Genomic DNA, 14,417 nt, shown 5'->3' with positions numbered 1-14,417 from the left:
GGTTTGTGTTTGTGGTTTTTTTTGCAGCTAGAAAAATGCAATTAGTGATTAATCCTGAAAGTGAATTTTCATAGCTAACAGCAATAAAGCTAAGCAGAATGTGTCTGGCAGCAGCCTATCTGTTGCAAGAGAGGAACAGGTGAGTTTGAAGAGGTTAAAGTTTGACTTCACACCCAACAAAAGCCATTTCATTTTGTGGATAGTCAGCCAAAAGCAAGGAGCTCTGCACAGTTCTTGCTGCAGAAATGTCCATTCTACAACATAACAGAAAAATAATATTCAAAAACCGTAATAAGCATAGTCAAAGCTTTTCCCACCTCAGATTTTTCAGTTTGTGAAAGAAAGCTATTAACTCCACAATACATACAAATGCATTAAATCAGTTTAGGCAACTATTGTTATTTCTCACCATTTCTACAGAAATATTGGTGTTACTAAGTTTTGTATTCACCAATACTCAAAAAAAAACCCCCTCCAGGCATTCTAGAGTTTTCTTCATTTTAGACTATCTGATGTCATAGCATATGGTAGAGAAATGACTGTCACCAGAACTGCTGATATCCTAAACCAAACTTCCTGACTGTATGACCCCAAGGAAAAGCAGTCCATGTAAACAGAACAACATGAGAATAGGAAAGTTTCAGGAACACTGGGTGCCAAATCAGCAGATGCTTTTACCTTGATCTGCAAGACATCAAGTGGAACTGTCTCTCCCTTCAAAATGGCCAATGTAGCATTAGTAATATGCCTGCAAAACAAACAGGACAGAATCAAAGAGAAAAAAGAAGGAAAAGAGTAAGCTTTAAAATTATACTTTTTTCCAGCAAACCCCATGAGTTCAGGTGGGATTTTTTTTTTTTTTTTGCAACAAACACAACATCAAGGGAAGAACTCTGACGAAGTGCTGCATTTTCTTGAAACCAGAAAGCAAACTGGGTGGCTGTAACACACGACAAAGCCTGCATCCTAACAAACAGCAAAAGACCTGAAAACAAAAGGAAGTTCTCAGTCTAAGCTCTTCACAGATCCTGACGTCTTCAGCTAATCTGGCAGATCAACATGTGCTGTTTTGGATCCTTAACACACTAAGGTCCCAAATCATGGGTTTATTTTGTTGGTGTCAAGTGTAACAATGTGAGAGAAAAGGGAATGGTCATGAGAATGGTCTTAGATCATGTGTCTGGAATTCAATTGCCTTAGTATGTTAATTGGTTTAAAAGGTTTTAATCAACATAAATCTACCTATCAGCAGTACTCATACGGATTTGGTCTCCATGAAGTTGTGGACCGTAGCTAAGGCACCTTCTCATTTCAAGTCATGGAGCATGGTACTAAAGATTTTGTAACCAAAGTGTTCAAGTTTACAAAGAAGTCTGTATGATCGAACCTTTCATTAAAACTCCTTCTTTGTTTTCAAAGTTGGGTAAAATTTCAGTTCCACATTGCACACATCTACAGTGTCTCAGCTGGACAGCAAAACACCAATGAAAACTAAATGCAGTTTTCCAATCCAGCCTAACAGTCACATGAATCAGCATGAGAAATTACCCCTGGCTTAGTCAGGCTCAGAATACTGAGACAGAGAAAGGAAGTTGTTCTTCTCTCAGCTTTTCTTTTCTCCTCTTATCTTTCTGTGAGATCTCTACAGTTCCTGTACTCCAAAGGTAAGATTTAATAGTGCTGAAGGAAAAAAAACCCAAATATTTCTTTTAAAAATAACATTTCAGCAGTTCTTAAGCCAGGTTCTGTTACTGGTGTGGGTTGTTAAGCAGCCTATTGACCAAATTCCTTCCAACTTCACCAATATGCTGCAGTCTCACCTGCACAGTTCATTACCTCAGGACAAAAAGATCATTCGTTTCAAAGAGCTTCTTTAGAATCCAAACATAAATTATTATTTTAATCTTAGCTGCTGATTGCAGCCTTGTCCATCTTGCTGAGCTTCAAAGCACTCTGGTAGTTTTAATGAAGGATGTTATGCCAGTTGGCTCATGGGTTTTATGTATGATGGATACCAGCAAGGGTTCCGCAAAGAAGAATATTAATGAGTTACTGGGAGAACCAGAGTGAGCAGATTTCAGGAGCACGGAGAAATATATTCATTAGTATGGGAGGAGAAGAAAAGGAAAATTGAAAAGAAATGAAGTGTGACAAAAAGAAAGATTAGTTGACTAGCTTTTTTACTTTAAAAGTGGACAAACCAAACCTACTACTAACTGAAATGGAGGCAACAAATACTGCCAGACTGGATGCTGACAGGTAAGGCTTTTGGAGAATTGCCAGCATTAGTCCCATGACAAGGACAAGCAAGAAACCCTGAAGAAGTTAGTAATGGAAACCCAACTTTTCCCACAAAGATAGGCTTGTAAGCTTTACTTCGCAGGAGCTAATCAGGTTATTCTGAGGTTGGTTTCTAGAATTCTTAAACTGGAGAAGAGATGGAAAAAGGGCTTTTTTTGTTTTATTCTGTCATATCCCTGCTACTATATTTCTAACAGTTATCTTTTTTCTTTTAAGCATGCCAAACCCTAAGCACCACACGATCACAGAAATATTAGCCACAGAAATTATTTCATGTTCCAATCATACATACATTTCCTTCTCCTAATTTTTAGTCAGTTTTTGGAAGTCATTAACTCAAGCAAGTCCAGAGAATCATCAAGCTCTGCTCAGAGACTGCCAACTTCTATGTAACATGGAAGAAAAAAGAAAAAGTATCATGCTACTGAGAAGCAGTGCTCCTTGAAATCAAACAGAAAAAAAATACCCCTTCCAGAAACATGTAATACTTACTGGACTTGGTTTGTGCTCTCAGGATAGAGTGTGTGGCTCAGAGTGCAGTTCTTCCCAAGAGGAATGAATCCTATAGGAATCTTACTGAAGACAGCCTGGACACATGAGGAGAGCAAATTAACATCAGCTTAACAAAGTTTTCTGTGTGGAGATCACTGCTATGTCTGGTATCACCCCTTTGGCACTAAGCAGCCAGGCACTTCCTTAAATGAGGCAGTACTAGAGAACAACTCAGAACATGGTATCTCAATCTGTGAATCTACCACTGCCAACTGGGTACAAAGGAGCTCTCTGTAATCATTAAGAGCAATGCTACATGCAGGTTGGCAGGGACATCCTAACTAATGCATGGATTCTGTCAGCAATCTGCCATCTTTCTTAATACTGATGGTGGCATTGCAAGCCCTGAATCTCATTTACCATTGTAGAAATCCCCCTCTGACAGAGTAACCTTGCATGGCAAAGATTTTCTCAGTTAAGGAAATTAATTGATTTCTCTGGTGCCTGAATCGTGAAACAGCAGAAGGTCTAGTTTTTGGAAGTCACTGACCATGCTTATTTTTCTGTACCACAGTTCAGCCAAAGTGCTTGTTGAAGGAGCAAGTTATTCCACTATACCTCATAATAAACTGTGCTTCTTGAAGCGTGTCAGTGAATCAGTGTAAACTACCATACATTACAATGCATGATCTTCCTCCTGGGCACTGCTGCCAGCAGCACCGTGATACTGCAAATCTGCACCAACTAAGTAACACCCCTCTCACTTCATGCCCATCCGCTCTTCCTTGCTATCTCTGTGTCACCTGCAAGCCTTAACACATCTCCAACACCCTTCTCTCATTTTCTTCAGAGCTGTCTTACAGCACGCAGATGACAGGCTGTTTGCAGCTCATGCAGTCATGATGTGCTCCTCTGGTTGCTAGGAACAGGCTCTTCTTATACAGGCAAGAGTGGTATGGCATACCCAAGTGAAAAGCAGAGCACAGAGTCAGGGGGCTGAACTGCAGATCTCTACTCCCAGGACAGAGTGGTGTGAAGGACAAGAAGAATTCCCCAGCCAAAGACATAAAGGGACACAGTGGCAATAGTACAATGCAGTATTCCACCCAAAATAGCGCAGGATGCAGAATTTTCTATGCTACTGCAAAATCAACTCAAGCTACATCAAGACAATAAGCAAAACAGAGAAGAAAAGCCAGCCAGTAAAGCCTTTAAACCTCTGTCTTTCCCCACAGCGTCTTTAGACTACAGCAGTCATAGGGGCCAACTACAATAATATTAAAAACATTGATGTCTCAGAATTGATACAGCCAGTGTCCCTTTAAAAATACTGGCTGCAGAGTTTCTCTTTTAACATCCAGACAAAGCAACTGCCTAAACAGATATAATTCGAGCTGCCAAGGATATCATCATAATCTTGCCTGGATCATTTAATTGAGTTTTTGCCAGCTCCTGCCAGAAGGTTTTGGGAACAAAGATTCCCTCCTTTCTTCAATAACACTGTCCTCCCTCTAAAAAGAAAAATCTCTCTCATTTCCATCCGGAGCAATCCACCTTGAGAGGTTAAAATTTGCTTTCTGCAGCCATCTGCATAGGTAGACATTCGCTGCTTGAGAAACAGCAAAGCCATCTCAAAGCTAAAGGAGCACAGCCATGAAGGGATTTGGTTTCAAGCCTGTATACAAGATAAAATACAAGAAAAACTGTTGCCTGACACGTCTGCCAAACAAAGCAGCATAAACAGCTGGTCCACAGGTCTTTGAAAGTTGTGCACTTGGCTTCTCCACAATCCCTGCTCTGATGCTGGAAACTTCCCAAAGCCGTGGCTTGGGAGCCACTGCACTCCCTGAGAAAGAGAATGAAGAACAACAGGCAGAGCTGCAGGACACAAGCATGGCTGATGTATTAAACAGCAAGCCAGCTCCAGATCAGTAAGCAACTACCTGTAGAAGACAGCTGAAGCCATGAAAGTGGATGCACAAAATAATCCCTCTAAGAAAAAGAACCAAACTTAATTTTATAAGTAACACGTCCTCACCTCATCTGCTCTGCGGAGAAGTCCAGTTATGACCTGAAAAACATGGGAATTGCTCAGCTCTGAGAATTGGGGTTTTTTGGTTACAGTAGAAAGCTATGAAATCCATACCCTCATCTACTTCGTGGAAAACAGTTGCTCACATGGGATAGGAAGCATGTTTCCACCTTTCCACCACGTGCAAACATGGTCGCAAGAGCAGGGTTAGGAGCAAGTGCATGCTGGCACCACAACTAATGCCAGCACAAATATTTTAACACAAATAATGCCCTGCATAATGCAAAAATAGCACTGGTCAGTATGCAATTAACAATAATAAATTCTAAGACTAGGAAGAACTTGCAGATGTATTCTGACCACTTTATCTTAAGGTCACTGTATCTCATTTAGCCTCTGCCTTATGATGTCAGTAGTTAGCATTCCAGGAAACGCTTTAATAAAACACAGCCTTCCTTGAAAAATAGAGTATGCCCCAGTTCTGCTGGTAGTTTGCTTCTGTTATTAATCACCTTGACAACAGGCATTTATTAAATACATACCATGCTTTGTTATCACTGCCACATGATTTTTAATTATTTGATTCGCCGTTAGCAAAGCCTGCATTCCTCTTGGAGAGTACAGACAAGAATGAACTTTGAAAATCAAAGCATTACAGCTACACCACACAGAAAGAAAAAGTTAGAATCATGTATCCCCACATAATTTTCTCATTCTGGAATAAAATTCTGGAAGATAGTTATATTGCCCACACTCTTTCTGTGCTCTTTCTGCCTACACTCTCATTGTTGCTTTTAGACTAATAGAAACTATCAGAGTTTTCTTGTCCCCATTGAGATTATAACAGTGACTGAAAATACAGACACTAACATGGACAAGTCTCTTGTCATAGATGTTGTTACTTCACCCTGACTCAATCTTTTTCACTCTCAGCCAGGACAAAGCTTCTGGAGTACCTCTTGTACTGTGCCATCTCCTCCTGCAACAATGATCAGATCTGTGTTCTCCATCAATTCCAGCAGCTTTTTTGCTTGTCCCTCATAATCAGTCTGAAAAAACAGAAATGCCAACATGAGAACTCAAGTGACTATTTCTAGGATTTCCCTTACATATATATTAAAAAAAAAAAAAAACCCTCCCCATTTGCCTAGTAGTTATTCTAATAGCAGCACACAGTACTGTGCATTACTTATGTTCACTGAAATGTCTTGTGACTTGCATGCCTAGTACAGTATGTGCAAGCAAACACACACACGCAAAGACTAAATGAAATATCAGAGTACATCTTATTCAATGGATCTAGCCTATCACAGCAATAATCATGTTTCCAGGTAGTTCTACACAAACAAAACCACAGGCAAACCACACTCTTGCAGAACAAGTTCCAACATCTTTATCAGCCAAGTGCTCAAGTGCATCTCCTGAAACACAGCATCAGCCACATAAAAGGCTGCTGCTGTTGGCAACAGGTTTGGCAGTAGAGAGTACGCTGACTTTCTAAACCATCAAAACTGGTTTTTGCATTTTGAGTTACTGGTCCAGCCTCACTTTGCAAACTTGCTGGGTTTGAAGCTATGAAGTGTCAGTTTTTTCTCCTTGGGTGGGACTATGTATTTTTAATAACCAGAGAAAGGCATTAATAAGAACAGTATTCTAAGACCAAACTTTGTGAAAGAGATTCCCAGACAGAAAGATATAGAACACAGGACACGGTGACTATTAAACCATCCACATAACATAGCCTAAAAACCCTGAAAAGATGAAAATGCCTTCATGTTTACTACTTCTTCTCTTTCCAAAATCCTCCAATTCACACCGTTTAGATCTCAGTATTTTGCTTTTGTGATGGAAACATTGAATTATTTACACATACACTGAAATATTTTCAGTGCAAAAAGAAAAGCTTATTTTAATATCATCTGAACAGTTCCACTGCATGCTAAGGTTCCTCATTTCTGCATTGTGCAAGTTCAGGCTGAATTGATAATTTCAACAGTGATGGGCATGCATCACTAGCCAGCACTCAAATATTTAGAGAGTTTTCTCTCAAACATGAATTATAGAAGGGCTGCTTTAGACAGACAGACAAGCACATGTACTGCTTCAGCTGAAAATCAAATCACTCAGTACACAGTTTATAAATTAACTGCAAATTAAGAAGGAGATTCTAAGTACCAGATTAGTATCTCAGCATTTCTTTCTTCCTATGAGATGTCTACATGGCAACTGAGAATTTCAAATGCATCTAGAATTTAATTTAAGTTCTTCAAGGGGAGAAAGCAGAGCAGACAATAGGTTCTGCTGATACAGATATGTCTCACAATTCTAAGGTTCTTACCTTAACCACAGTTATATCCAAGCCAGATAAGTGCAAAATTGGAGCAGCATTATTTTCAAAAAGGTTCCTGGCTTTGCTAAAAATAACAAGAGCAAAAAATAAAATAAATAAATGTAAAAGAAAAGAAAGAAATGAGTAACGAGAAGAAATCTATTTAAAAATGAGCATACAAGCTACACAATCACTCAACCTGCCAGTCAGCAAAGATGAGATTTCATTTGGTCCAAATGTATTATATTTCTAGACTCCTATCTCAGACGTCAGGTTTTTTTGCAGTTTCAATAAATGCAGAAGAGGTTATTTACCTTTCTCCAAAAATAACTTTAAAAATCCCACCAAAACAAGACAACATCTCCAGAAAATCATATTTTTAGAAAGTTAATGACTTGCAGAGCACCAGGCTTAAGACCACGAAGAACGCTCATTTAGGTTTTCAGAAACATTTAAAAAAAGTTACTGTTACATATTATTACATAAGATTAGAACCAACACTTTATCCGACCTTCTTTTGCTAAAGGACTGATGCATTTTCTGCCTGGAAGTGCACAATAAAATAATTACACCATTAACTATAAATTGCTTACAAGTAGGAACATGAGACTAAAAGTCAGAGACTTAATTTGTTAACACTTGGCATTTTCTAGTGATGTTTTGAACAAATGCACCTAAGTCCAAGCACTTCCACGTCAGATATATTAATCCTTTCATATTGTTACTATCAACTCCCTGCCCCTCCCCAAGATGCAACTGATATGAAGCTTGGCTGACCAGCACAGACACACACCATACCCAAGGTCACGATTTTCCTGCTAATGAGCACACAGAAGTTTGGAAGGAATACGAAGCAATGACAAAGGTCAAAACACAGGATAAAAGAAAAATTGAAAATATACATATATTTAGAAATCATTCTTTCAACTCAAACATTTAGTTTTATTTCTCATTCCAGTATTTTTGGTGAAGTAAAGTTTGGCAGTTACATAGCACGAGCTTGACATCAGAGGGATTTAAAAATGAGCTCAGAATCCTAGCTGACTTTTATAGTGGATGGCAGAACAAAAGTACAGAAAGAGTGTCTCATGTATGAGTGTGGGGAAGGGGGAATTTTACCCTTTGCAAGCTGCTGGGTTGAGGAACACTGTTGCTTTCTTCAGGGGCATACTGGAAGGGATCGGCTGGTTGCCAAAAGCCTGAGTAAGAGAAAGAGCAAAGTTCAGTTTGTTTTATGCACTTAAAGTCTGTCACTGTACTTAAAGTACATTTGTAAAACAGTTCAAAATAATGCATCTCAGTAGATGTGAATTGGCTGCTTTTAAGCCTCATGACATTCAAATGATTTCCATCTTCAGCCATGGCACAGGCCTGCTACTGAAAGACCTGCACTCCTAGCCACAGCTCACACCACTGTCACAAGCACCCTTCAGTTCATTTTTACAATTCTAACACCACTGCATTTCTGTCAACCTCTGGTTTTCTGCTATGGGCAGAGATCCAGGGAGATATCCTTGACTCCAAGGTTACTTGATATTTCTTCCTTATGCAATTCTCATGCACCTTCCTGCCATGTTCTTTCTGCATATTTTTCCACTTCTGTACTTCATTTCTTGTAACTTTTCAGCTCATCTGTGTATTTTCTAGGATTATGTTTTTAAAGATATGAAAGATAATTGCCTTAACCTATAAGCAAGCTCACTGTTTCTCTGACATTTTTTTTTCTTTCTCTTATCTCCATATAAAAATCACTTAATTCACGTTTAACTTCTAATCCAATTCTGAATAGATGCCTCTATTTTAAATTCTTCAAGATTTAGCCCATACAGCCTATTGTACCTTTCAGTCATTTGTACCTATTTCCACAGCTTTTCAGCACAGGGGAGGTAAGAAAAAGTAAAGCTTCTACACAGATTACCTCTACACATATGACTTCCCGCTCTGTAAATATCTTTTAGGTCACCTAAAGGCATCTACACTACCACACCAAATTGAACTGGTTTTGAGTATAAGGATGACAACATATTCAGCAGGACCAGCCAGAAGTCCCAGAAATAATGTAGGGCCAAAAGACAACTGCGCTGAACATGAGACATCTAGGTTTTCTCCCCCCTTTATCATGAAAGTCAGTCCTCCTAGCAAGAATTTTTTATTGAAGAAGGAGGATATTGTATACAAAACAGAGTAGATTATAGTCATCGTTAGATGTTTAAATTTATAGTTAATTTTCCTTGCCAACCTTGCTCAGGAGACTTCAATTAAAAGCAGCATACATTTGATTGCCTTGCTTAAAGCCATCAAATTTCTTCTTCCAGAAAGTGAAAGGATGAGAGAAGTTGCGGAGCGTAAAGGAATCTCAAAACAAAGGCAAATAAATTGGTAGCTCTTAAGCTTTACTCAAAGATCAGCTGGAAAACAGACCGACTTATTTTATTGCAATTGTTGGATGGGAACTGGGAAATACAGGAGACCTCTATCATGTTACAGCTGTTAGAAACAATTAATTATTTGCTTGGGGAGCACTATGTGATGTATTTGCTTTCTCTAAACAACCTAACAAGGCTTAAAAGAATTTATGAGTAATGACACAATCACTTCTTTATGTAATAGACTTAGACATTTATGTTATATACAAGGGTATTTCTAAAGCAAATGCTGATTTTTAAGACAGGAAATAAAATAATAATAATGTAGCATTCTAGGAGTCATTTTTCAGAGCACAACACAAGGAAAAACAACTTAAAGCTAGATATTAGAAATGGTTATTAAATATATATATATATGTGAAGGTATAATTTAGGAAAGCCAATACCTTTTTCACTTCCTTGTCAAATGCACATTTCCAGATACTGCTTTTCTGGACTTCAAAGATGACAATAACTATTTTGCAACTATGCAAAACCCTTTATACAAAGGCTTTACAATGCTTTATGAATACTAACAGAAACTACATTCCTTTATGGAAAACTATCCCTGCTTCATGGAGTGAATTGTTTGCCAGCTAAACAGGATCTCTTTTAACACATGGCAAAAGCTTAGTAACAAAGTAAATCAGCAAGACCACATCTGCAAAGAAAGTCCACAGTCAGCTGACACTGGCTTATCCCAGAGAAGGAGGTGTAAGTAGTTTAAAATATGATAAATGAGTTCTTTATTACAGAATCTTTCTATGGTCATTTGCCACTCTAAGGCTGTCATCATAAACTGGTATTTAAATTCAGATATGCATGGTGAAGGCTTTGCATAAAACACTCTGCCAGAATATCCACTACAGCAAAGGTGGGCACCTCATCAGTAAGGCATGGAAATAGGCTTAAAAAAATTAAAAACTGATGTAAAAATAGTAGGACCCACACACACTTCACTCAGACTAAACTTTTTCCTGTTTTTTTCCCCCAATACTTACACAGCACTATTAACACAAAACAGCATTTTTCAAACAATTACAGTTTGTTATTCTGAACAAGGTATAAGACATTTAATGCCTTACTGCTGAATCACTGTGTATTTTCAAGCAGCATTTGGCACTGACACATCAGCAAGAATGAAAATTGCAACAAGAATTGATTACTAGGCTTTCTCGTGTGTTCCTTTCTAATGCAGGAGTCTTCTGCAGGATATTTTCCCAGGCTTTAACCACTGAAATTGTAGGAAGCTCTATCGACAATACACTGCACTTTCATTTGTAAGAATAAGGCTTTAGAATGGAACAGAAGATCACATCAGTTAATGACTAGAATTAAGAAACAGGCAAGTCAGATTTCCACAAGAAAATTATCTTCTTGGACCTCAGCAAGTACACCCTTTTGACAGTGTACACATTTAAGCCTTTTACCTTCTCCTTATATACCGTTTCATAGTGCCTTTAACAAAAATATTGAATCGGTCAACATACTTCAAATTCTAAGGTATTAACTGCTACTTTTGGCGCTATAAAAAACTTCCATCACTTTGACATTACGCAGTAAAAATTAATATTGAAAACATAAAACTCAAGAACAACTGATACTATGACTTGGAAATGCTTTGATTCTGAAGCTGTAAGTGTGATTTATGAAAGTAGTATTTTCAGAAAAAGATTCTTCTTATTGTTTCATGAGACTTGAGCTCCCTAACATCTATTCTGGCATAAAATTCCATTGCCCAAATCAAGCAGCTGTGAATACCTTTCCCTCAAGAGCAAGCAGGGTAAAACTGGGATTATTCAGGTGCACCACATAAACAGGGTTAATGTCAAGAAGAGTTTCTCAATGAGAAAAATAATTTTCACAGTTCTTCTCAGACTCTAGCACATAGCAGTGAGGGGCTCTGTGTCACCTCCTGCCACATCTGGCATGGATAAGGAGGTTTATACTTTGTAGGAAGTAGAAAGACTTAAAATCCTACAGCACACCACCCAGGTAGTGAGAGACAGTAAGCAGTGCCTGGGCAGTAATGTCATCCACACGCCCCTGAAAGACTTCTATTACGGACAAGATTGCTTTGTGGGAATACTACAGTATGGGAATTTATGCGGGCCACAGACTACAAAACGCAACAGTCAGTATACTCAGAGAGTAACTCACTAAATATTACCTTCCTTGCAGGGGATCAGCAAATGAGTTCTCTCCATTAAGTTCCCATGGGGTACATGGGTCTCAAAAGTGCTAGGTCAGTCATCCCGCTTAGAACCCTTGATCAAGTCAGAATCAAATAGCAAGGGCAAGGGCTCAACCACTGAGCACTAACATGAAGCAGTTTGTGCTGCTGCTGCCCAAACTACGCTTGGTGTGGTGGATCTGAGATTTCAGTTTCCTGTCTTATCAACAAATCGTCTTCCTACCAGAACTTTACAGGCACGGAGCAATCATACCTGCAGAAATGGAGGTCTGGGTAGCTACAGAAGCAACTGAGATTACCCCAATGATAACACTGCACCATCTATCACAACAGTAGTCAGGGCATGAAAGGTACAGTACCCTGGCTGCAAGCTAGAGGCCTCATCCACCCTTTGATACTTCAGCAAAAGAACACAGATGGCACCATTATAAGGCTTGTCACGTAGAGAGGGCCCACAGGGAAAATCTCAGGAGCTCTGTACAACCAAGATAAGAGAGAGATTTTAATCTAATTTTATCACTTTAAACGGTATTACCTGGGCTTCTTGGCATGCAGCTCTTCGTAGCAGGTTATCACTATTAGGTAAGACAAAAAAGAGAGTGGACATTAGGTTGTGTAAGTTTAAAACAATTTGCTTGGTTTTAAAAGGTAGGTACATACCCTTTTTGCACACACTTTTGCCACACAAAAAATACAGGTTCTTTAAGACCTATTTAACACATTTAAAGGATGAAACACAGCCATTTAAACATACGTGCATATTTTTTCTGCCTGTGCACACAAACACCCTTTCTATAGCAAAGAAAAGCAGAAAACAAAGACCAAGTGTGTTGAGATTACATAAACTGTGAGAAACTCCCTAACTGTGATTTAAATTGCTACATAACTGTACTCCAGACCTGAGGTGTGGGGTTTTTCTTCAATGTTAATGCCGCCTGTTATTTGCACTGAAGGAACTTAGCATTCTGGTAGTATAGAAGGGCTTTAGACTTAAGTGTAACTTCCATGAACTTGAATCTTTGGGCATAACTGAGAACACCTCCCTCCACCAGCTTAAAAGCTGAACACATCTTAATGGAGCACCTACCACTCACCCAGGTCTGAACACAGCCTAAAGCAGTAACTCAAGAGAGGTGAGAAATCACTCAACTCACTTAAGTGAAGTTTAGAAACAAAGAAGAAAATATCAGTAATAAATATGTCACTGATGGCCATTTCAGAAATAAACTTCAGGCTAATCCTCGCACTTGTTATTGCTGGTAGACAGCATTAGCAATGTGGCAAGAAGGGGACAGTTGGCAAGAAAACTGGAGACAGAGCTACCAAGTGAGGAACAAAATTTCATTCTTCCCCAGACCAAAAAATGCCCTTGCAGACAAAACAGGGACTCCTGTTCTGCAGTGCCAAAAGTCTCATCTGTCCTCTAAATGCAGACACTTCCCCTGCTTGCTAAAATGAAAAGCTCTTTCATCTTGCCCTTGCCAATACCTAGCAAGACACCATATTATTGTCTCAAAAATACCAAATACAAAAGCCCATAATTATAGTCAGCATACTAAAATGAATACACTGCATCAATTAAAAAGATTCAAGGCCAATCAGAAAAAAAAAGTGACCAGGAAAGCAGCACACTCCTGCCACAAGTGTACAAAGCTACAAGCCACACTCCTGGCTCATCAGGCTAAATCCTGCAATGGAAACAGCAGAGGAGAAGGCAAGGCCTTGGTCACACCTCTTTCCCCGAATACAAGTGCAATCTTTGCAATTCCATGAGTTTACAGTATTTATCTGTTCCTGGAGCTATATAAGCTGTTCTTTTTGGTGTCACAAAAAGATGCTGCAATGTTGGGCTCTGAGAAAATAAACCTACAGCAAAAAAGCCACAGGTTTGTTCCTAGTAATAACAAAAAGGCAAAGGAAGACTTTAAGCATGGAAAAAGAAAACAATATGAATACCTCACCAGGAGGTATTTTTTTTATTTCCTCAGAGGCATGCTTTTAACTAGCATGTTTGCTCCTTAAAACCAAAGGAATAAGTATTAAGCCCCTGAAATATTACTTACAGGAGTGACAGACTAGTTTTGGATTGCAGTAATGCAATGAAAGCACCCTAGTTAAAACAACAGTCTCTGAAAAGGTTTGTGTTCCAAGCTAAACACTGCCACAGCTAATTCCAGTTCAATCAAAACAGCATGACAGGCCAAGTCCACATTACACTGCTGAGGGCATGAACCCTCATAGAGGGACTGTTTTCCCCCTCTGTGAATGCGTGGCCAGAGCAAACGCAAAGCCATTTCACTTTCAATACATAAAGCTGAAATATTATGGGAACTCAAGAGAACCCCCAAATGATGGCTGCATAGCTGATATACCTGAGAATTGTTGTCCTAACCTTATTAACAAATTCTAGTCAAAGTCATGCTATCTGTTTACTTCACTTGATGCTGTTTTGTTCAGAAGTCAGGCTGTGTCATCGTCATCCACTATATTTCACTCCTCCCTGCAATCTTGTGCTGCAGTGTTAATTGCCTTTAAAATGCAGTCCAGCACAACTTTTCAGATGCAAACAAAAGATACTGTGCTCTCTGTGCCAACCTGTAAAGATCTTCAAGACAACTGTCAAGGATGGAAGCTTGACTCAGCTTAATGGAGTCTTAGGCATGA

The 14,417-nt window shown here is 39.0% G+C and overlaps 1 protein-coding gene across 1 annotated transcript in view; it reads right to left on the bottom strand.

Annotated features, from left to right (window-relative positions):
* AGK (acylglycerol kinase) overlaps window positions 1-14,417 on the bottom strand; it is a 34,071-nt gene that overhangs the window by 12,562 nt on the left and 7,092 nt on the right. The window contains exons 2-8 of the mRNA XM_054386581.1: window positions 12,289-12,328; window positions 8,274-8,353; window positions 7,164-7,239; window positions 5,782-5,874; window positions 4,832-4,864; window positions 2,794-2,888; window positions 679-748 (exon numbers count right to left, since the gene is read on the bottom strand). Of these exons, the coding sequence (XP_054242556.1) occupies window positions 679-748; window positions 2,794-2,888; window positions 4,832-4,864; window positions 5,782-5,874; window positions 7,164-7,239; window positions 8,274-8,353; window positions 12,289-12,328 (487 nt within the window). The remainder of the gene's footprint in view (window positions 1-678; window positions 749-2,793; window positions 2,889-4,831; window positions 4,865-5,781; window positions 5,875-7,163; window positions 7,240-8,273; window positions 8,354-12,288; window positions 12,329-14,417) is intronic.

The sequence above is a fragment of the Indicator indicator genome, chromosome 14 (genome assembly GCF_027791375.1).
Source record: "Indicator indicator isolate 239-I01 chromosome 14, UM_Iind_1.1, whole genome shotgun sequence".
NCBI classification, from domain to species: Eukaryota; Metazoa; Chordata; class Aves; order Piciformes; family Indicatoridae; genus Indicator; species Indicator indicator.
The sequence above is the reverse complement of the archived record's forward strand: the minus strand, read 5'-3'. Positions and strand labels throughout refer to the sequence as shown.